Here is a 23,747-nt window from a genome sequence, read left to right as displayed (position 1 = left end):
GATTAAACACGTGATACAGCAAAAAATTGTGTTGAATTGCCTTTTAAAAGCTTCACAAATTGGAAACCATAATCAGAAGCTAATTGTAATAAACTGTAATAAAGCTTAATTTAGTTTGAGTTTTTATCAAGGTCTGATTGCCATCAGATAAGGGTATTTAATATTGGCCATAACAGAAAGGAGACTCAGTTCTGTGTAGTTTGCAAAAAATAACGAGGCCTCTGTTGACATATAAGGTGATTGTAGGCTTCACTGTGAATTGTGTTTAAAGTCATGACTCTAAAGTCGTGTCTCCTCCATTGAATCTGTGGTAAAACCAGTGTTAACACACTTTTAAACAGTTAAGTAATTTTTAAGTAATTAAAATGACTGTATTGGCATCTTGAATTCCTGTATTATATTTGAGCAAAGGAGCTAAAATAAGACTTGGTTCATTTTTAAGGAGTCCAAGCCTTTGCCAGACATGTCTCCATCATATAATGCATCATCTACTAGAAACTTTGGGAGTTGCGAGTGAGGCTGTCCTTCACATTCTTGAGGTAAAAAATTTATACTTTTTCATCATTACACTGATTACAGTCCCTACAATGTGGTTTGTTTTGTGATTGTTTTTCTGTCTGTGCTCCAATTAGCAGATGTCCCAAGAAGTTCAATCAAACAAGACCATTTTTCAGCTCTGCGGTGATCGTAAAGCCAACTCCCTCCTGGCCATTAGACCCATGCCTGTCCTGATCTTCTGAAAGGAGGACTTATAGTGTGATGTACATCATAGTGTGCTGCTACACCTTTCAAAAGGGTGTAGCTGATTAGAAGAAGTTCATTGTGGAGAAAGCTCCTATATTCATACTGTCGATGTCTAATCCCAAGATTTTTTCTTTTGCATTGGACAATTTGGTTTGCTTGACTCTTGCGGCATGTTAGATCTTCATTGTTCTGTCATTTTACAGGATTGTTTCAGAATCAGACGTCCTGACCAGCAGTCACGTTTGGTTGTGTGAAACTTAAACATAATAAAGAAGTGAAAAGTAATTGAACTCATAAATTCATTCCAACAGGGAACACTTTTTGGATTTTTGCATGAACATAAGAACCTTGAGTAAAATATGCAATGACAAAACATATATTTGAATTTTTTGTAACAATAAAAGTAAACTAATTTTAGATGTCTCAAGAAATCCAATGTCAAGTTACATTTTCTTTACTTGAGAATATTTTTCTTAAAATAAGATAATACATCAAATTGGCTTGTTTTCAGTAAAAATACACTAATTATAAGATCTTTGTAGATTCATCTTGGTAACATATTTTTTCTTGTTTTGGAAAATCTTGACAAGATAAATATCTTTTTCTGTTGGCGGATAATTTTTCTTATTTTTTTAAAAGAAATTACACCCTATTTTTGTCCTTTTTTTTCTTGTGTTTGAAAGGGGAGTTTTTGCAGCGCACCTTGAGAGGTTTGTGATTGCGCGGGACCGTCTCCTTCTTCCCCAGAGCGATGGGCTGCTGGTTGGCCGCTGTGAGCTGGTGCCTCTGGAACACCAAAGCCTCCTTAAACTCCTCCTGTGTCTTTGTCTCCAACAGCTTCTGCCTGAAGGAGATGTCAGAGAAAAGGGTGCCAAACGTCCTGCCCAGCTCCATCGCTGTCTTGGTGCTTTTCTACAAGTGACAGAAAAATGACAAAACACTGATTGTATCACACGGGCTGTCACAGCGTTTTAAAATCGGCTTCAATTATTATTAGATTAGATTCTTTTACAACAGGGCCAGACTAAGATATTTTTTTTAAATTATGTCATATTAGCACAACAAAAGACACAATATTCCCATTAGAAAGTCATGGAATTAATAGAAAAAAATGTTTTAATGAGAGCAAAGCTTTGATAGTTTTGACCAGTCTAGTCCCTGATTCTTTCCTCAAAATACTCAGTAGTTTGTACCATCAAAGACCTGCTTCTAATGACAATTTGATGCTGATGTGTTAAAATATTAAGTATACCATATTTATACAGTTGACACCAAAATATGACTTTCACAAAAGCCTCAACATTTCCCTTTGTTTAAGTCAACTTTTTACAGCAGAAGTTATAAAATCACCATTTCATTCTCTTTGTGTTGCTTCTTTATTCTGGTAGCATTTTGAGTTTATTCCTGCATCATCAAGACTTTATGCTCTATGACAACTTTAATCTCAAAGTTAATATTTTTTGTTAGTCTGGCACATTTCACTGATACAGAAAACTCCAAATGGTTAGATTACGTCACAGCGCTCCATAAAATACTACTTTTCATCATAAACCATTTGAAAAAATGATTTAAGTAGAAAAATAACATGATTTATTAGTAACCAAGTTGAGTTATGAGTAAACTGATTAAACTGATATTAAAAATAAAAGAAATGTATTTCATTAGATTCTTTAAAATCTAAGTAATAAAGTATATTTTCATTTTAAAAGCTACCTGATGCATTTCGCTGTGTTGCTCTAGGTACATGTTTCACACAGGAAGAAGACTGGCGGCCTTCATTTTCTGTGTCAGTAATGGCTGACTTCTGTTCCGACGCAACGACAGTTTAAGCATTACTCAAACACCTTTCGAAATAAACTCCTATCTTTTTGGATTGAAATCGCCTCCAATTAGTTAGCAAGTTTAGCCAAACGTAACTGAGTGCAGCGAAAGGAAGCAACAACCTGAGCTCGCTGCGCAGCTCCAGCTTTTTACTTGATCCCTTCTGCAGGATAATGGGTCATGGGAGAATGAGGGAGGACTTGAGAGGCATCAACAGGAAACCAGAGACCATTTGTGCCCACATTTGTGCAGTGACCTGACTCCATCACAACTTGATGTGTGTGCCGTGTTCCACACTGACAGGACACCGATGATGGAGGGAGGACTCTGCATCAGTGATGCCTCATGCTCAGATGAGTCAAGGTGGACAGACGGCATTTGCCAGATTTCGACTTCTGTTTGATACTGGAGTTCTGAGACGTTATTTTTTGCCGCAGCATTAGGGATGCCTTTCTTAAGATTATTTTTGATTCATTTGGATGCAACGAATAGAACAGACCGTCTGAATGAGAGCCTTCAGCCGTCGCGTCTTACTTAGATATTTGCTATGGCAATTTAAGATAAGATGAGAAACAAAGTGATGGGAAAGGGTTAAAAGTCCTTTTGGATGTTTTGGCTCTTCATGTGATTTCAAATATCCAATAAAAGTGAAAATATGGAACCGTGGAGAGTCTCCCTATGTGACCTTAAGTTCCACCTTGGTCGGATTATGCAGCAGAGCAAAGATAAAAACCCAACTTGAAATGCTGTGGCGTGACCTTAAACAGACTTGTTTCATAAATTACAATATGGCTGATATAAAATAATTCTGCAATTCCATTAACACAAATGTTTGACGGCAGGTTTTGCAATAAAGGAAATCAACATTTATGTTATACTGTATTTTGGATTTGAATGTGACAAAAGCAAAACTCAAAAACAGAAGCAACCTGTATGGAGCAAACAGTTTCATTAAACGGTACCATTAATTTTGATCTTTTGAGCCATTTGACATCCACTTATGGCCTTTTGAGGCAATCCCTGTGCTAGTTTTGTTTTCAGATACAGAGAAAAGCTCACTTTTAGACAGAAAACTCTGTGTTAAAGTGCTGATTCCAGAACCTGTTTCCAAATTTAAATCTACATGTTGAATTTTGAAGTGAGGTAAAGGTTAGCTCAAATGAAACATTACTGACATCCATATTTGTGCACTTTTTGCTGAACAGCAGGAAAATAAACTGAGATTTCAAAGTCTGCAAAACCTTTCTGAAGGTTTTTGTGCATGTGTGTGTGTGCGTGTGTATGCGTGCGTGTGTGTGCTTTCAGATGTTTTTTTGGCTTCATGCTTTTTGCTTCCTTAATAATCCCTCAAAGTATTCTCAGACGCTCTTGTTGTTTTGAAACCCAGTTTCACCAACACAAACTGTTTTAGATGCATTCTCTTAAAGAAATCATGAAGGAGGGAGAAACTCGCCTTTACAGGCATAATTCTCTTTGAAAACCCTGAGCTGCATACTTGGGCCGGCAGTGTTGGGAAATTGGGAAATCCTGTGAAAAGAGATTTTGGAGGAAAAGAGGCAACTCCGGCTGCACTGCATGTGTGTGGTTTTGTTCTGTAACAACCCCACTCATTTTGATGTAAAGTTCAGCTCAAGAGGAGTGTGTGTGGCCATTATTAAGAAACTACAGCTAAAAGGGACATATTGTTTATAAGTCATATAGAACAATTGTACAAATCTAATCTGCCCTTTCACAGGAGGATGAGTGCATCATGTCAATGTCCGTCTGTAGCGTACACCACAACTTGATGTCATCTCTTGAGGCTAAAGATTGGATTGCTCTGAAGAAGACATTAGTGCCATGACTGGGTGTGTGACCAAGTACATGAACTTCTGTGTGGACAACACCGTCCCCACCCGAACAGTGAAATAAGTCCTTAATATCAATCTCTGTGTCACAAGTGAACTAAAGGAAGTGTTGAATAAGAAAAAAACAAGCCTTCAGGGACTGAGGAGAAAATAGAAGTGGCTCAAAGTCAAAATTAGAGACGGCATTTGATTTCCCTTTGGGATCAATAAAGAATTCCTGAATTTCAATTTGAATAAAAATGAGACATGAGTCAGACTTTTTTCTAGTCTGAAATCTGCTGAAGTCAGACTTGAGGTACCTTCTGCTGCTATGTGTAAAAAGAAAATGTGTTTGTGTGTGTAAGTGTTGTTTCTACGCAGTCTGACCTGTGTGTCGCAGTTGAGTGATTTTGACGAGCATAAAAACCAGTCATCGAGGAGACATTCTCACAGAACATGGATTTCTACAACATATTTTGTCGCATCTTGTTCTGCCTGTTGTGCTCTCTAGACAAAAGTAACCCTGCAAACCCTCTGTCACAGCTCTGACTCCGAGTGAATCCCCGGCATAGAGTCTCCCACTGTGAAGAAAAACACAACAGCCTTATCGAAAAGCAACAGTGGAAAAGGTCCAGAAAAACTGTCACCATATTGTTGTGGGGATGTTCAGCAGTCGCGTGGTAAATGGCTTAAGACGACGCAGTATAAAAGAGGCTGGAACAAAATATTTTGAGGGGACGGTTTTTTTTAAGCTTCTCTATGTGTTTACCAATGTTTCACAGACGTGTGACCGTCTGCCGGTTTCCTGAATGAAATGCTAACAAATCACCTTTAAGTTATTAAGCCAAACTATCTACAAATTAAAAATGTTGACATTTTAGAGGATATTCACCCTGTCGCAAAACCCTACATGAAACTAAGTAATGAAATAATAATAATTTATAAAAAATCAAAATGTTCTTGCATGCTAAATATATTTACTGTGGGCAATTAAGCAAAGAAAAAGAAAAAGAACTCCTCTGGGGGTTTGTTGACTGACTAGTGATGAAAAATGCTCCACCTAGACAGATACAAATTAACATACTTTACATTCGCCACAGAGGAATTCCCATTATTATTATCGTGCCCCTTCAAAGATGTTCTCTTGCAGAGGAAGTCACCATAAAGCATAATTGAGGCGTAATAGGTCTTTGTGTTTAGTTGGGGCTCTGAATAATGTCTCTCAAAATGCTATTAGTGGCTTAGATTGCTGCCTCTAAGACTGGCGAGGAGAGCGCTGCGGGAACTACAAAAAGGAACAAAAATAAATAAAGGTTGGTGTGGGAAAATGAGATATACACCAGAGATGCAAACAAACTGAAAATATATTATAGTTATCTGAGGCATCTCTGATTGCCTTCCCCACCATGCATGACCATACTGGTGAAACTGGCGTTCTTCTTGGTTTGGGCAAATAAAATACTCGAGGACAAAATGAGACATTTTTTTGTTTTTCTGGCAATAAAAGGCAGATATTGGGAGGTGGCTTTCTTGCTGGAATGGGGCAACACTCAGCCTTCTGATGACTGGATGATGTGTAACTGTGAATGCATTTATCCAGGTATGCATTTGTGATAAAAGCTTGAGATGGAGCAGAAAGGAACAGAAAGGTTGAGCTGCTTTATGGCTGCCAGAAATACTTCACATTTTAATGGAACTGAAGGAGATTCTACAATGATAATAATAATAATAAAAATGTAAGAAACAATCTTTAACCAAAAACCTCCCAAATAAATATTTAGATGAAAATTTTAAGCATTATATTGAAATAAACTCTGACTTGCAATAAGCTGCAAATGGGACTCAGATTTTCTTTCACCAAATGGTTTTCATTTTACCATCTACATTTGTCGAGAGGTAGATGACCATGTCACAACAGGTTTTGTCAAAGAATTTAAGTTTTTGAAAGACAGATATCGTTTCATATACGATCTTTGCTTTTAACTTCTCCAAAGCTTCCTCCCAGAACCTTCCTGCGTGTTCCTTGGTCTCCATGATGCCGTTTGTTCTCCAGCGTTTTTTAACAAACAAAGGAGGATTTTACATAACTGCTGGAGTTACAGTCAGACAAATGAGCAAACATTGATAACAGTGCACATTTAGGGTGCATCCCACCAGCCCTGTTTAGTTTGCTTTGATTGAACTCTTGTTTGCTTGCCTAGAAAATCTGATTCATTTGGTGAGGTGTGAATGCCAATAAAGTGAACTCTGGTCTGCCTAAAACCCCAGGTCTGGTTCGGTTGAACAATGGAGCATTTTGAAAGTATGTTTGAATGCCAAACGGACCGGAGTCCATTCCAAAATAGAAAGTGGGCTAAAGCGCAAAGTATTCTGGGTGAATGCAACCAAACAAGGTGTCCGAGTATGGCATTAGTGTGAGAAATTGCTTGCAATCTTTTACCAAAGACAAAGGGGAAATCTTACAACCCTCTAAAATCTGATGCCACTCCATTTTTGTTTTCATTTCATGAGGAATGAAGTTGCACTCAGTGTCTTCTTCAGAGGTTTTCATGTCATTTCCTTCAATAGGAAATGACATGATTTTGGTCCCCAATCCATTAGATTCTATCGAACCGTCAGGAGTGAAAACGTCTCTCAACTTGAAAGTGAGAAATTACATGAGCCAAAAAATGTTGAGAATGGTCAGCCCGACTAGGAAATATAACAAACTTCTAACCTGCTTATTGGCAGAAGTAAGATTTCAATAGCTGTGACCTATGGTCACTGGACAAAATTTGCCAATGTTTGAATACATTTTTTTATTTTTACCTCTTTAGGTAACGGGGGAACATGTAACAATTTTTTTTAGATTTTTTTGTTTTGTTTTTGTAGAAAAACATTTTGCTTTCGCTTCCTTCACGACTATGCTTGAATTTGTGTTGATTTATGACATAAAATCCCAATGAACTTAAGGGGCACGAACATTTTGCAAGTCACTGTAACTATGGAATACCTAATGTTGGCATTTTAAACCATTAATGAAAAAATTCAGTGTTCAAAATGGCTGGTATTACAAAACTGGGAAATCTTACAAATCACAATAATTAAATAAGTAACAGGTCAAAAAAAATATACATATATATGTATAAATATATATATGTGTATATAAATATACACACACAATTGAGAATCATGAACGATAAAATGTAAATCTTGCTGCAGATGTTACCATTTTGGACGGGGCGAGTATCAGGATGACATAGCGGACCTCGCAGCAGTTCTCCCCCCAGTTTTGCGGCCTTTCCAGACGAGAGATACACACATGACGCCTCTGGAGATGTTTGACGTTGCAGCTGCAGAGAGTGGAAGAAGGAGGAGTTTTTTTTTTTTTTTTGCAAATGTCAGTGCCTCAGCCCACCAGCGGTGCCCTTCATTTCCATAGATTAACCTCTTTCCGTGGAGCAACAGTTAGACAGCATTCAAATTTGCTGGCTAGAGTTGTGTTCGCTCACACGTGATCTCACAAACGGAAGGAAGTAAAAAAAAAAATATTAATCTGTCACTTTTCTCAGATCAGAAACCACAAAAAAAACAGCATTATAAACACAAAAGGTAGAATAATAAAAGATAAAACAGCAAATATTTAACATTGTACAGCTCAGAACTGGTTTGCAGCCTGTCAGGATGAATTTTCTTCAGCTTCTTTCTGAAAGAATCAACAGAAGGAAGACATCATAAAGATGAAGGCAGCGGATTCCACCATCTGGGGGCCACCGATCTAAAAGATTTCGCCCCTCTGGTCTTAAAATGTGTTTTGAGGAATCATTAACAGCCCAAGACGGGACAATATCAGATGGCCAGAAAAGCTGTAAGGCTCCAGATAGTCAGAGATAAAGGCTGGGGTTCGACCACATAAGGACTGAAATTTTAAAACGAATTCTAAAATGTGTTGGTTAAAACCCGACTGGAGATGGAAAGCGTAAAAAGGCTTCAATAAGCAAGAGGACGTAAAGCACAGCTCTAATTCAAACTGGCTACACCTCAGAGCCTATAGTTAATCAGAATACTGTGATCAATAGCGTGAAAGACAGATGTAAAATCCAGAAGAAACATTACAGAGGACGCTCCTGAGTCAGCCAACATGAAATTATTAGAAACTTTGAATAAATCAGTTTTTGTGGATCAAAGTTTATAAAAACCAGACTAAATTTCACAAGTTTTTCCATAAAAGAAATGAGCTTTTCTGACACTATTTTCTAGACTTTTAACATAAAGGAGATATTGGAGAAAGGTCCGCAATGTCTTAGATCTAATTATCACTTCTTTGATAAGTGCTTAACAACATCATGCTTGAAAGAACTTTGGACCTGTTCAAAATGATTATTGCGAATTCCTGTAGTACATTATTAGAGCTAATGGCAGGAAACACATTTTTAAAACAATGTCGCAAGCAGGATGTCATTTGGACAGGTAAATATTTTTAGGACATCCTGTAATGATGAAACGTCAGGGGAAAGTTACTGGATCAAACACACTGAGCGACAAAGTTATTCAGCTTAATTCAATAAAACTTGATCCATCCCTGAGGGGCAATTAAACAAGTGCAGAGGGCAGCAGCAGAACATATGAACACACACACACATAACCACATAAAAAAAACTGTTGTGACACATTGATGGACATTATTCCCCTGACGTTATTGACTTTCATAAAAAGGAAAGAAAGAGAGAAAGTCATCACTGTCAGTTTTAGAGGACAAAGATAATGCAGGGTTTCTGGGGAAGCAAGACAGTTTTTTACTTAAAACAGGACCTTAGAAATTTTCTTAAGTATTTCCATTCAGTAAATTTTTATGCATTTATAAGAGAATCAAAGTTTCTTAAGGTGGAGCCTGTTCTGTTCCACCTTAACCCTTCCAGACTGAACGTAGCGCTGATGCCCCAGTGCCACGGTTCCGGTGCAAATTGCACTATCTGAGAAATTCCACTGGTTTCTGAAAGGGGAGATGTTGCACTTTCCAGACAATATCGGGTTATTACTGTAATTTCACCCCCACCGTAGCAGGGAGTGAAATTAATCTGAGGAGCGCTCTTTTAATAGACGGTAAATTGCAAAAATATCTCGCTAGATACTGAATGTTTCAGTTGTTATGGATAAATGGACAAATATATTTACTCACAGGACATTTAAAAACTGCGTAGAACTAAAATAAACAAAAATATCCAGGCGGACATTTGAAACTTAAGTTTCATAGGGTTAAGACAGTTTCTTTGGGATTTCTCAATTGATTTATTTGTCCATGAAGAAGCTTTTTAAAGAGGATTTTCAATGGTACCAGTATGCTAAGGATGTCTGAGTGACAATTACTAAAACGCCAAAGCAACATCAACATTAAAGCAATCCTTCTGTAAAGACAAATCATCAAATCACAAAACATCTGAGCAAAATCCTGAATATTGAATAGAAAATACAGAACAAAAATATAGGATTTAAAAAAATTACATATCACAGCTTTTCTTTTTGCTTTTCCAGTTAACAAGATACATGATGTGGGTTGAAAAGATCTTCCTGAATTCAACAAATCATTTGTGTTCCTGCTTTAAAAAAAGTAGAAACATGACAGTTAGCTGGAAAGAGCCAACAAAAAGCGGCAGACGTTAAAATCTGATGCTATGCTGATTCTCTCCTCCGTGTTGACCCTCTCCCGCGGTGGACTTTAACACTGTCAGCGTCGGCTAACTTCCTCCTTTGCTCTCATAATTACACAGGGAGAGAGAAAGCTCTGTGAGTTGAATATCAATGTGCTGTTTTGAGACACTTGGACAAATGACTGATGCTGTCCTACCAAGCATGAAACTCTTTATAGGGTACATTATCACTACATAGATGCTTTCCGGTTTTTTTTAAAAAAAGAAAAGAAGTGACACACATGAGGTAAATGAACAAAATCCAGTGCAATGGATTCCCTAAAGACGTCGCCTAATTAGCAGATAAAATGCAACTACCAGGTTATTCAAAGCAACATAACAAGCCTTCAGTTATTTCTCTGAGCTCAGTTTAGTTCTCCAGAACATTCCAATGCACCTGAAAAACCTAGAGAGTTAATCAGAGGAGCAGCCAAGATGACCGTCACCACTCTGAAGAACCTGCGAAGATCCACCGCTTAGACGGGACAGTTTGTTAAGAAGTCAACTATTAGTAATACATGCATGTTCTTTATGCAAGAGCAACAGGACGGAGCTGAAGAATGGGCAGAACTTTCAGTGGGGAGGTCAGGAAAGCTGATGGAGACATAAGTCTGAATTCTTGAAAGGTTGTTGCTCAACAACTCAAGAGCTAAACACAAATGCACACCACATATTTCAGATTTGAAACATTTCCCCACTGAAATAGTAATACAGTTACATATTACAGTATTGTTTCAGTATGTTTGAAAAGTCCAGAAACTTTGATGTTTTTGCTCAAATCTTCTCTGTCTATGCTGTGGCCTTTTAGTCAGACGTACAAAAAAAAAAAAAATCTGTATATAGATGCAGTATGTTATTTTTATTAAAAATATATATGGTTTTGCACATATGAATTAAAGCTGAGACAAATAATGTGTGAAAAAAACGCCAGTCTTCTCCCTATTGTCCTACTGCAGAAATGCACTGCTGCCTGTCAGAAACAACCAATCAGAGCAAAGGGGAGGGGCTTAGCGCTGTTAGTGAACCTCAACCTGCTGTGAATGCAAAAGCTAGTTGGCATGAACACTGATGGTGGCAGATAAAGAGCTTTCTTGTAACTGTAATTTATTTCTCCACCATTAGTACCGCTGCTGCACAAACACAAGCATGATTGACAATGCTAAGGCCCTCCTCCTGGCTCTGATTGGTTGTTTTTTGGTTGGGAGCGCTGCGTTTCTTCAGATGACAATAGTCGGTCAGGGACGAAGAGGAGGAGCTTGATTTTTTGATCGATTATCTGACTTCTGTTATACTGTCACAAAATAGTGAAAATTTTCAGAAATATATAAAATTTACATATTAGATGTATGTAATTTCAGGTGCAATAAAAAGCAAAAGCTTAAGAAACACAAATTTGTTTATCTTTTTTGTTTTCTATCAAATTGTGTCAAAATTGAAGCATTTCTTTCATGCTAAAGTTTGAAAACAAACAACTAAAAAGTTCTGGCATCATGCATGAAAATACCCAGACGGAGGAAAAGATGCTTACAGGATGCAGAGCCAGGACTGTTGGTACTGGACCCCGGTGGCCGTCGCCGTCACGCCTTGGATTGTCTCAGACAGCAGATGAACTGCAGGTCAGATGTCAGACACAAGTTAGCTAAAGATAACATTCATTCTCATTGCCACACATTCTTTAGTTTGCCACTCAAGAATATCATTTTTCCAGCTCAGCAGATACGGCTGCTTCATGGCAACTTAATGTTTACTTGGCAGAGCTGAAATATAAGTAACTATATTTCTAGTTGACTTCAAGCATTAATGTCTTTGCCAAATGTCTAATTTCATCATGTAATGGTTTAAAACAGAATGTTGGATAGAAAGGTATTGCCTAACATGCTGTGCTAAGACTCTCCATATTATGTCTACATCAGACATATTTAATGAGCTTCTGCTTTAGACAGTGACGCCTGGCTGCACTGAGGAAACATCAGACCACGACAAGCTAATAAGGATGTCCATCCAACCTTGGGGAAACACCAGCACTCATTTTGAAAAACACATTTTAATATGCTGACATGTTTATGCTGCAGAATGATTAAACGGGGAGCGCTGCTGAAGGCAGCACGTTGCTGCCGGTAACAGGAATCTCCAGGATGACTTCACATACGCTGAAAAATGATGAATTGCTGGGTTTTGAGGGATATTCTTTCGCAGGAGACTGAATATGCCGAGAACATTTGGCTTTATTTTTATTTCATTTTTTTGTCTCGTGGCATCCTCTTTAGCTAATCAGCAATAGGAAAATGACAGGCTGGAAATGTTTTGTATCATAAGCAGCGGGATGATCATTTCCATATCATTCTGATTTTCCCTTCCAGTGATTTCTTTCTTTCTGCACGTCTTTGTCTTTCTCTCCATCACTCTTCTTTTCTCTCCCTCTGCCATGCCATCTCATCAATAAAGTATCCTCCATTCATGCCAGAAAATGATGGGCGTCTCCATGACAACAGTATCACTGTGCTCAAGGAGCAAGAGCGCAGAGGATAATAAAGAGGTGTGTGTGTGCGTGTGCATGTAGCCAAAAATTAAGAAAGTAGAGTATAAAAGAGACGAGAAGGACATGAACAGAAAAGAAGCAGTTGCATGGCGTGAAAAAGAGAGAGAGAGAGAGAGAGAGGAGATAGAGAAATAAATAGAAAAGGAAACAGGCAGGAAAGGAGAACAAGAGAAAGTGCACATGGGGAGAGGAAAAAATGGAAGTAAAAGCACACAAAGGGGGGAGCATAAAAGTCAAAAAGGGGGAAAAAAACAAAGGAAAAAAAACAGACAAGATGAATAGAAAAGGAGGAAACAGAAAGAGGGCAGAGAAATATAGGAGATGGACAGGGATTCAATTCAATTAATAGCAGTAAGCCTGACAGCCAAGTAGTAATCAAAAACCATCCAATTTCCCATTGACGTCAGGGACGAGATGAGGGGAGAGCGGGAAATGGAGACGGACAAAACGGCAGAGGAAGAAAAGATTAAAAGGAAAAGAGAAGGGGATTAAGGATAAAAAAGAAAGTAGCAGAGGTTACAGGAGAGTGGAGGAAAAACAGAGCGAGAGCAGCAAATGTTCTCACCAAGGTCACATGGTTCTCTAAGCCAACAAACTATCAGGCCAACATCACACAAACGGAGAAGCTAACGGCTAATAGTACCGTTAGCAGCGATAAACACGTCACTTAACATTTTTGCTATAATTGCTTTATATAATTCTCATGTTGTGCACTGACACAAGTCAGTGCACAACATGAACAACGTGCATCTATAAGTTTACTCTCTCAACTCATGGACTATTTTTTCAAGCTAGAATATTTTTGACTGTTGAGATTTATTTTAATGTAACACCAGTTTTAATAATAATAAAAAAAAACTAAATAAATGTGAGGCTCTGACTAAAGGCTTTCACACCTAGAGTTGGTCTTGTTTGGTTCGAATCAGCTGAACAGTTTGTTATCTTGCAACTTTTTTTCCCCTGTGGTTTGGTTTCTTTTCAAAGAGAGTAAACTCCAAGCGATTAAAAACTAAACAAACCAGGCCAGAACGTTTAGTCAGTTTATTAGTCAAATGGGTTCGGGGCCTGCAGAAGAATCAAATGTTCCAACATCTGTTACTTACAACAGCTAAAGCCTGCAGACCTCTGGTGCAACAGAGGATATGTGTTTGTGATTCAACTATAGGAATGTTGCAAAAAAAAAAAAAAATTCAATTAAAAAAAAATGCATTTACTGGAGAAAACTACGACTGACTAAAAACCCACTCCTCTTTTTACAAAAACAATAACTCTCAATCTCTATAATTTCGAACTCCTGACCTGTTAATGTGGTGAACTCCTGTGCACATTAGATTTATCATAAAAATAACACAACGTTTCAGAAAAACACACATTATACCAACAGTCACATGTGGTAGAGATACTGTGATGAGGCTGGTTAGAGGTTTTCAGACCAAGTCTTAGTACTGCAATGATCCAAAGCACAAGACTGAGATAAAATGGGATTACATTGAGGAGGCTTTTCATGCTCAACAATTCCATCACTATGATGCAAAAATTTACTCAATAAAAGAGTAAATTTTGTATTTTCTCAACGAGTCTTTGATATTTAGATATTTTGAGTCGGAAATATCAAAGTGTGAAAAAAGAGCAAAACAGTTGAAATCTGTATTAGGCAAATACAAAGAAAACTCAACATTTTGTTAGCAAGAGAAGGTTTTGTAGCTTTCCTCGAATCCAAAAGTTTGAATACATGTAGTCAGGGCCAGAGATAACCATTTTTTAAACTTCATAGTTTGGGTTAAATACTAAGTTTTCTAGCATTTAGAAAATAGAAATATTTTTTCTGACTAATCTAATAATCTTGTTTCTCAGACTGCGAAAAAAATTTTTTGCCTTCTTTTCAGCAGCAGGGTTGCAGTCAATTTGGAAATTGTACGCAACTGTGTATTTTGCTGCTATGTATTTCATTAAAGGTGAGAAGGAAAAAAAAACTTGTGTAAGATGTTTTGCAATGAATATCTCGTTACAAATGGGACACCTGTGGCTTTTAGACAGGTGCAACAAAATCTTTAAGTTATGGCGTTTGGTTTATGTCCAGGTATGGTTAGTAGTCTGGAAATTACGGTGCTTATGCTCTGTGTGGCTGATTTTTAAGAATCAGCCACACAGAGCACACAGAATTCGAAAGTAGAATTTTATGGCTAAATCTAACTCAAGTGTGTTTGGATTGACTGCTGGTGTGATCGTCTAGGTGACTAATTGAGATTTCTTCAAATCTTGTCATTGAAGTGAAGATTTCCGCATGGTTTCGTCAGTATTTGCCATACAAACACAGCTGTTTCTACACACACACACACACACACACACACACACACACACACACACACACACACACACACACACACACACACACACACACACACACACACACACACACGCATGCACACGCAAAAGATCACATATGCTTACACACAGCATATCAAATGTGACAAACTTCAATGGAAAATAATGAATAAATGTGAAGGAGGCAAGAATGGATGGCTGGATACCCCACTTTCATCTCTGGGTTCTTGGTGGAATCATTTATTGTGTTATCCATGCAGTTCGGTTGTAGGGTGAAAAACAGATTGCTGTCCCCCCTCCCCAGATCCCGTAAGGTAGTAAATAATTTGTGACTGACAGCGACAAATAAGCGCGAGATGAATTTATAAACACACTGAACCAGGCCAATAATTCAAATGTTAATATTTCGTTTGGTCTGTGTGCCAGTTGAACATCAAAGAAAAGGAGAACGTCTACAGAGATGAGCTGCTACAAAAAAACACAGAGGTTATCAGTGTTTCTTTAAATGTGTAGAAAAAAAGAAAAAGAAAAGAAAAGAAAAGCCCCCGGCCATCACATATAAAAACCTTTTCTATTATGCCCTGAGGTGTTCTTAATAAAGATCATGAGCTGCAAAAAAAATAAAGAAGAAAAGACCGACTGTGGCTTCGACCATTGTTCGACCTGCCAGTAAACACACACTCATGAACGAACACACACCACAGAGGAGGGAAAGAAAAAAATGATTGGCTTCTTGTGAGTGTGAGGAGCTTTGAAGATGGTGATTAAACCAAGGGAGTGTTCCCTACTGAAGAAGCAGGTGAAACGTTTACAGTAATAAACCTTGCAGTGCACAAAGGCTATGATGTCAAATGGTGAATGAGAGGGGCAACTGGGACTGGGTCAGAGGTCACACCTTGTTATCCCTCAGAGACTTTGATGAAATTTAAATCAGGTTTCATAAAACTCTTTGTTTCGTCATGTTACAACCATAAACATCAATCTGTTTTTATTAGAATTTGAGAAGACAGACCGATACAATTTGTCTGTAGAGTAGGATATCAGGTTTGCAAAATAAATGAAAACTATCTGTTGCTACTTTTTTAGGTGATAGTATGACTGTGAGTGCATGTCACAGCATCCCTCTTAAAAATAGTCCCTTCCTTGGGACTGAAGTCACATAAACAAGTGTGATTTCAACGACGAAACCACTCACAGGACCTGCATTTCATCCCATTTTTAATTTGTTGATATGCAATAATGCTCTCATTGAATAAATAGTGGAGAAAACCAACAATCCCGACAGCAGGGACAGTTTGGAGGGTTTTTAAACATCACCAATTGGAATTTATCATAGCGATAAATCAAGATTCTGATTACGATAAGAGCTTTATCACAATAAGTGATAAACGATGCGATAAATACCCCCCCTAAGAGTCATCTCATAAAGAGAAACTTGTATGACATGTAGAATCATCACACAGAGTAGCATAATTCTTTGTTTCTTGTAACTTTCATGTGAAAACTCCAAATTCAGCATCTCAGAAAACTCGAATGTTATGAATAAGGTGTTAGGTCTTGGTGTCATAAGCCAATTAAAACACCTGCAAACACCTGATCCTGTAAATATTCATCTGTCACAAAGTGGGAAAACCAGAAGGTCATTGCTTTAGAAGCGGGTTATTCACAGAGTTCTGTATCTACCTATATTCACAGAAAATTCAGTGGAAGGACAAATTGTGGCAGTAAAACATGGAACAGCACCAGGGAAAATAACTTGGTACTTGCAATTTGACAAAATGCAATGTCATTTCTTGTTTCATAATCGAGGACTCTACTATATTTTAGTGCGTCGTTGCTGAAATGTGCCCTGAAAGTAAACTTAACTTTGACTTTAAAACGAGTGTCATAGACTGATCTAATGTGATATTCAGACTTTGAGACACTGACTTGTGGCTTTTCTTTGCCTATAAATCATAATCATTAAAAATATAAAAATAAATAAAATCACAAAATATTTTTCTCTGTGTGATGAATCCCTATAAAATGAGTTTCACTTTGGGATAACTGCCAAAAATATATAAATATATATATGTACACCAAACAAGCTGGATTTTTTTCAGCAACGTTTTTTAAAAACCACGTATCTTGCTCCTTTCTCTTCACAATTATGTGCTGCTTTGTAATGACTGCAGTTGTAACGTGATCAAAATTTAAAGCGTTTAATGAGTAGGAACCTGAGGGCAAAACAAGTAGCTGTCTCTTTCTTTTCTTCTCGTTTCACAAGAAAAGAACCAAAAGTAACGGACTCTGCAGGATGGACCTGCGGTAGATTTAAGGGGCAGGTTAAGAGGCATATCTGTGACACTGTGAAATTTCCCTGGTGTCTGTAATCATTTGATGACTAGATAGATCAACCCAGTCCTGAGTGTGGAAGGGAAAAAAAACAAAAAAAACCCACAAATGGCATACTGATGGTGATTGGTAGAGAAGTGAGCGACTGATTGCAGCCTCACAGGCGCTGATGCTGACATTTTCATCCAATTAACACAGCTTACCGTCATCAAAGAAAACGAAACTTTGAGACTTCTCTGCATGTGCAGCAGGTGGGAGAAAAAAAAACGAAGAGAAAAAACAGTCAGTACAGACACTGGTAAGCAAATTCTTAGGTTTTATACAACCCCCCACCCAAAAACACACACACACACACACACACACACCACACACACACACACCCCCACCCCCACCCCCCCCCCCACCCCCCCCCCCCCCCACACACACACACACACACACACACACACACACACACACACACACACACACACACACACACTTTCTGGTTAACAGACACGCACATAAATATCTCTGATGAACAGAAGCTTCATTTCCTGCCCTCCTTTACCTCATACATATTAAATATCCTTTCCTAAAGAAGATCCCTCAATGTCGTATGGTTGTTGGCAGGACTGAGATCTTATCTTTATTACTATCTAAAGGCTGTTAGCAAAAACTGGATTTTATCACTGATAGCAGTTCTGCATTTGCTTGGTTCAAAGTAACCCCAAAGATGTCAAAGAAGAGATCAGGATGAGGAGTAAAATGACCAGCGTTTGAGTTGGTGCAAAGCTGTAATGAATGGCTTTAATTCAATGTTCTGATAACACCAGCAGAGGAAAATTGTTAATAAAATCTCACATCACTGGACATAAGTTGGTGTTCCTAATGTCTAACAGGGAGGAGCTGCTGGTATTCAGAAAACATTTCTTTCAATATTTGAATTAAAATGCATTTTTTGTTGTAAATTTTTAAAACCAAATAAGAAAAGGAGAAATAAACAAGAAAATGCTGAAATGTACTTTCAAAAGGTCCAACACTTTCATTAGATTTGTGTTGTAATTCCTGTTGCAAATGCATTATTAGAAAAAGACAAATACAAATGAAAAGGAAGAAAAACACAGGAGTAGTTAAAACATGCGTGGGTCACAGCAATATCACCTTGAGTTAAAGAATCAGACAAATTACAATTCATTTGAATCAAAGGAAAACGGAAAGAAACATTCTTACTGATGCAAAAACAAACATACTGACATTGACAATAACTGTATCTATAATACTCCATTCTTGTTATTTTGATGCAAAAAGTGATCTGTAATTTCTATTGTATCATAATATTGCAGGGATATTTCCAAGCAGTAAACTCAGGTGAAGTAATCATTCAGTCAGCTGACTGGCAGTGAGCAGCAACAGGGGCAACAGCAGCATTCTTGTTTTGTGGTCAGTTCTGATTTTGATCTATTCTGTTAACTTTTAAAGATGCAGTTTCACCCATATATCACTGTCATCACTGATAACAGATTATATTCAGTTGTACATTGTATAGTTTTTAAACCACACTAAAGCTTCACTGAAGTGCTTAGACTCCATCAAAAGATGGCCAGCTGGTGGTTTTCTTCAACTAAATGTCAAGAAAAAATCCCCAAAACCCCCCCTAGAAATAGTTACCTTTTAACCAGAAATAATAACGGTCAATATGTAGCAGATCCTGTTTGAAAGTTAGACTTGGGAATATCAGATCAATCCTGACTTTATCATTTGCTGTATCAGCCCTGCTGTCTCTCATCCCGAAGTGGAAATAATAATTCATTGCTTCCGTTTCATCAAACAAAGGCCGGTTGTAGGTTGTTCAGAACGTTGTTACCGGGCTTCTGAAATAAACATCCAGCCTCACATGTCCTTCCACTGCAGATGCAGCGACGTTCTGGTTTATTCCGGAGTGCATTTCAAATTTCTGTTTCGACTTGGTTCACTTTTCCTGACAAACAGGCAGCGGGTTACATCAGAGGACTCCAGAGCAGCCAGTAGTCCTCTGATACAGCAGGCTGGTGGAGGAAAGCCTCTGAGGTCATGTGATAAGGAGCTGCTGATAGTTCACCACACTAAGCCCGAAACAAAAGAGACGGAGCTTTGCTTTAAGTGACTAAGACGACTCTGGAACTCGCTTCCTTGCTCTCAGTGAAAGGGCTTAAAGCTGCAGTATGTAACTTTTATATAAAAAAATGTTTTTTTGTATATTTAATGAAACTGTATATGTCACAGTGTGATATGAGATGGATAAACTGTGAAAAAAAATGCATCTCCTGTGCTGCTATTACTGTCTGAAAAAATGTCCCAAAAACAACCAATCAGAGGCTGGAGGAGGAGCTTATCGCTGTCAATCAACCTGTGACTCTGCTAAAGGTAGAGAAACAACTTACTGTTGCATCAAAACTTGTTCATCTGCCATCGTCAGTGCCCATGCTAACTAGCCTTAGCATTCACAAAGCTGCATTGTAGCACAGGCCAATAGAGCGTGCATGACAGACAGCGCCAAGACCCGCCTCCTGCCTCTGATTGGTTGTTTTTTTGTTTGCACTAAGAAAAGGCAAAGGAGCTTTCAGCAGATTACCTGTCTCACATCATACTGTCACAACATGGTTTTTATAAAAGTCACATCCTGTAGCTTTAAATGTTAGAACAGAAAATCTGATCAGTTTTAAAACAGTTTTGAAACTTTCAATATCAGTAATTGGCCTGAGGTGAGAACCATAAACTCCCCCTGCTGTTTTTTTTCTTCTATTTTTTCATAAAAGCTCCACTTATGAAACCTCATCTTAACTCATGTAGCCTCTTTTTGATTTGGCACAACAGACCTGAGGAGCTGTATGTCTCTGTGGCAGATGGTAAAGCTGTGCTGACACCGAGACACAATGCATATGTTCACTCTGTGTGCATCCAGCTCTAACGCAATTATGTTATCTTCTGTTTATGTAGAGAAATGTTCTAAATCTTTGCACAGGGAACTATACACAGCACCAAGAGTTCAAGTCATGTGTTTTTTTTTCTGTAAACGTGATTTATTGTTTCTCTACATGGACATACAATCTGTGTCCACAGATGGGCCGTCAGATTTCCATGTTCTGATCACCATACCAACAACCTGTGTGTAGAGCAGCTTATCCAAATCTAAACAAATCGTCTCCCCAGACGTGCAAAACTTCTGCAATGCGGCAGAGACAGGTGAGAATTACCCGGGTCCAATCAGCCATTGTTTTAGTTTATCCTCTGCTCAGTCTGCTGGAACCGCTGATGGATTCGGTTTTATTGAATAAATTGAAAAATCTTCAGACAAAAAAAGCCCCACAACAAATATGCTGTGTAACTGTGTAAAAAAAACAAAAAACAAATTGAAGAGTTCCTACCTGTTTACATGTCAAACTTTCTTCCTTTTCTAGACGGACATTTTCAAGAATCCCCAACACTTTTTAAATCCCTTTTATTAAAAAAAATTCAATCTAAAATTTTCATATGAATAGAAGGTATGGATTTTACAGCAAAATTAAAAGAATTGAACAGGTGAGCCAACCTTTTTAAGATATTGCAATGGGATTATCGTCAGCGTTAGTCAGGTCAGCCTCACGTCTCTGCAGTCCGTCCAGCTTGCTGCAGTTCATTTTCTGACATGAACTAAAGGCGTGAACATATTTCCCCAGTAGCCTACTTGCTTCTCATTTTGGAATTGGATTTGAAATCTTTATTGTTGACTGTTGATTATAAGGCACTGAACAAATGGCCTCCTGAGAGCCTGTCTGGCTTCCTGCAGCCCTTTACATCCCTCAGATCTAACGATCACAAGGTTCAGGCTTGTTCACCAAGCCGATCGAGTGTTTGTGGCTCTTTGGAATAAACTCACCCTACACATCACACAGACTCCACATAAATCTTATTGGAAAACACCTCTGGGCTCTCAGTTTTTTGGTACATATAGGGAGCATTGTGAGGTGTGTCTTTATTTTGTCCTTTTGTACTTCTTCACAACACTTTGGTCAACTTTGCAGTTGTGCTATCTGAATGAGCTAGGACTGGAACTGTGGCCAAAAACAGAAATGAAGGAAGAATTCTGGAAATATAAATATATACTCAGTTGTATATTGGATCACTTGCCTGCACCCACATGGCATTGATTCTTCCTTTTTCAGCTAGAACACCTTCACCTTTCATGGAAGGTTGTGTAAAAGTGCATTTAAAGGAAGATGGGATCTTTTCTGCCGAGGTCAGACAGTGTTGTTGGGCAACATGCCCTGGATCAGAGTCTCTGCTATAATTCATTTCAGCAAACAGGTTTAGGTCAAGACTCTGCACCAGTCAAGTCCCTCTACACCAAACTGGAATAAAGCTAAAGCAACAACTTCTTGCGTGAGCAAACTTGTTCACGTGGGATTTTAAATGCGTTTCTTATGGAATGGAATTGTAAAATTATGTTTTTTTTTTCGACATTAACAGAATTAATAAAGTTTCGAGAACATTTGAAATGGAGATGCAGCTACTGACCAAAGCTGGAATTTGACTCATTCTTTCATAGATGTTTATGGCAAACGTCAGCTGGCCCACTGTAGCCAACACACCTCCAGCCATTTAAGCTGACGTGGTCATATTAGTCAAATCATTTTGAAATGATTTCGCAAACATTTGAACTGACGCCTCCCGTGCTTTGTTCTGTTCACTTTTCCATGCAGCATAAACCAAAACAAAAGCCACTCATTGTCCACAAACGTAGAGCTCTTGCCATCTTTTTCCTGAGAGTAGTCGGGGATTTTTGGCGACCCGATGGGTCCAAGATTCCACGGTAAACTTTAAAAGTCAGTGAGCTTGAGCGCTCACATGCCTGACGGAGCTTTAGTCATAGTCTGAATGCACAGATTGACAAAAGGAAATTTTCAGAGGACAAAACAAAAGCTTACAGATACAAAGTCTATTGTAGATGTTTATAAAGCCATCGATGTACACAAGTTTAGAAAGCTACGGCTTCAAATGTAAATCCATGCAGCTGTCAACACAGGTTAAAAAAATCCTCCTACCAAATGATTTGTTTATCTTTTCTTTGGAATCCAGCTTTTATTTTACTTGCTCAAATGCTCACAGTGCACTTTTACCTGAACCTTTGCCCTCCAGTGTGTAACCTTCCTGTTGACTCACTAATTTATGCACAGAATATTTATAGCAGGGATGGAGGATGATGGGTTAGATCTGTCAAATCTGCGGATTTAAATCTGTTGTTTAGTAGCGTTTTTTTCTATTCACACCTTTTCTTCTCACCACAGGCCAAACGATGCCACTGTAAGGTTACAATGTGATTCTCATTTGATCGCAGGAGTAATTAGGCACCAGAAATAGCTATAGAATTTTGTGGGTTAGCCTAGAAATGTGATAGAACATTTATTAGTGTGCATGCAAAAGTATTCATGCTGATAACATTTTTCACCTATTACAACCACAAACTTTGCTTTGTAAATTGTGGTGGAGTTGTATACCACCATTGTGGCCATTGTTGCACACAACAATGGCAACTTTAACGTGTTATTTTGGTTTATTTTTGTACAATTTAGTGTAAGCCTTCTTTATTTTTAACCACATTTTCATTTTGTTCCAGGTGGAACCTTTGCATCTGTCCGTTTCTGGTACACCCGTAAATCTGACGCTTTGAACTAAAAATAATAGTAATATAGTTCAACAAAGACTTGTTTTGAAAGAAGAATTAAGTTTTTTATTTTTTATTTTACAGCTAACATGTTTTTTTTGCATTTTAATTTGAAAAAGCAAAACTAAAAAGAAGAAGAAAAAGCAGAAGATTATGTAAATACAGGTAAATCGAGAGTCAGAAATAATATCTCCAACATTTTCTGTTGAAATGATGTTACAGTGACCAGAACCAGAGCAACGTCATTGGTGCACCTGACAGAGAAAGCTCCAGCTCCTTACAAAACCATAGAGGAAGAGAGGAAAATGTAATTACACAATACACCATTAATCACAACAATACCCATTAGTCATTCAGCAGCAACTGTACCAGAACAAGCCCAGGCATATTTAGTCCCCAAATCATTCACTGCTTTAAATATTACATGTCAGAAGGTGATGCCAGTTTCACTTAGATGTTCAACTGTCTAAAGTGAAAACCTTTATCCAAGCATTGCATCATCTTAAGCATAGCTGGTATTATTCCTCAACAATGCACACACTCTTCCTTAATGCCGAATCCCAAGACAAAAGTGGAGCCAAAAACAGCATGCTGGCCTCCAAAACCAAACTCCTCTCTACATGTTGGAGCAGCACTAATTATCTCTCTGGGCTTTCATCTTTTTCATTTTATGTAATTCTCCCCTTTTTTCAGGGAACGCTATAATCTTCCCCTGTTCACTTTATCTCACAGCTGTACAGCATTACAGCCGAAATGAGCTGGCCCGCTCGCCAGCTGTAATACCCCACTGTGGCAGAGGGAGCCCAGATACGGCAGAAATTAATACCTCTGGA

General features: G+C 38.2%; 1 protein-coding gene across 2 annotated transcripts in view; it reads right to left on the bottom strand.

Moving 5' to 3' along the window:
• slc4a11 (solute carrier family 4 member 11) overlaps window positions 1–23,747 on the bottom strand; it is a 111,799-nt gene that overhangs the window by 36,015 nt on the left and 52,037 nt on the right. Inside the window, exons 6-9 of one of the 2 annotated variants that reach the window (XM_055057137.1) lie at window positions 17,459–17,491; window positions 11,586–11,667; window positions 7,600–7,723; window positions 1,447–1,656 (exon numbers count right to left, since the gene is read on the bottom strand). In XM_055057137.1, the coding sequence (XP_054913112.1) occupies window positions 1,447–1,656; window positions 7,600–7,723; window positions 11,586–11,667; window positions 17,459–17,491 (449 nt within the window). The remainder of the gene's footprint in view (window positions 1–1,446; window positions 1,657–7,599; window positions 7,724–11,585; window positions 11,668–17,458; window positions 17,492–23,747) is intronic. The other variant, XM_055057138.1, reaches the window with a different exon arrangement.

This window comes from Poeciliopsis prolifica, unplaced genomic scaffold (genome assembly GCF_027474105.1).
Source record: "Poeciliopsis prolifica strain line A6 unplaced genomic scaffold, Auburn_PproV2 SCAFFOLD047, whole genome shotgun sequence".
In the NCBI taxonomy this organism is placed as follows: Eukaryota; Metazoa; Chordata; class Actinopteri; order Cyprinodontiformes; family Poeciliidae; genus Poeciliopsis; species Poeciliopsis prolifica.
This window is presented reverse-complemented; position numbering and strand designations above follow the sequence as displayed.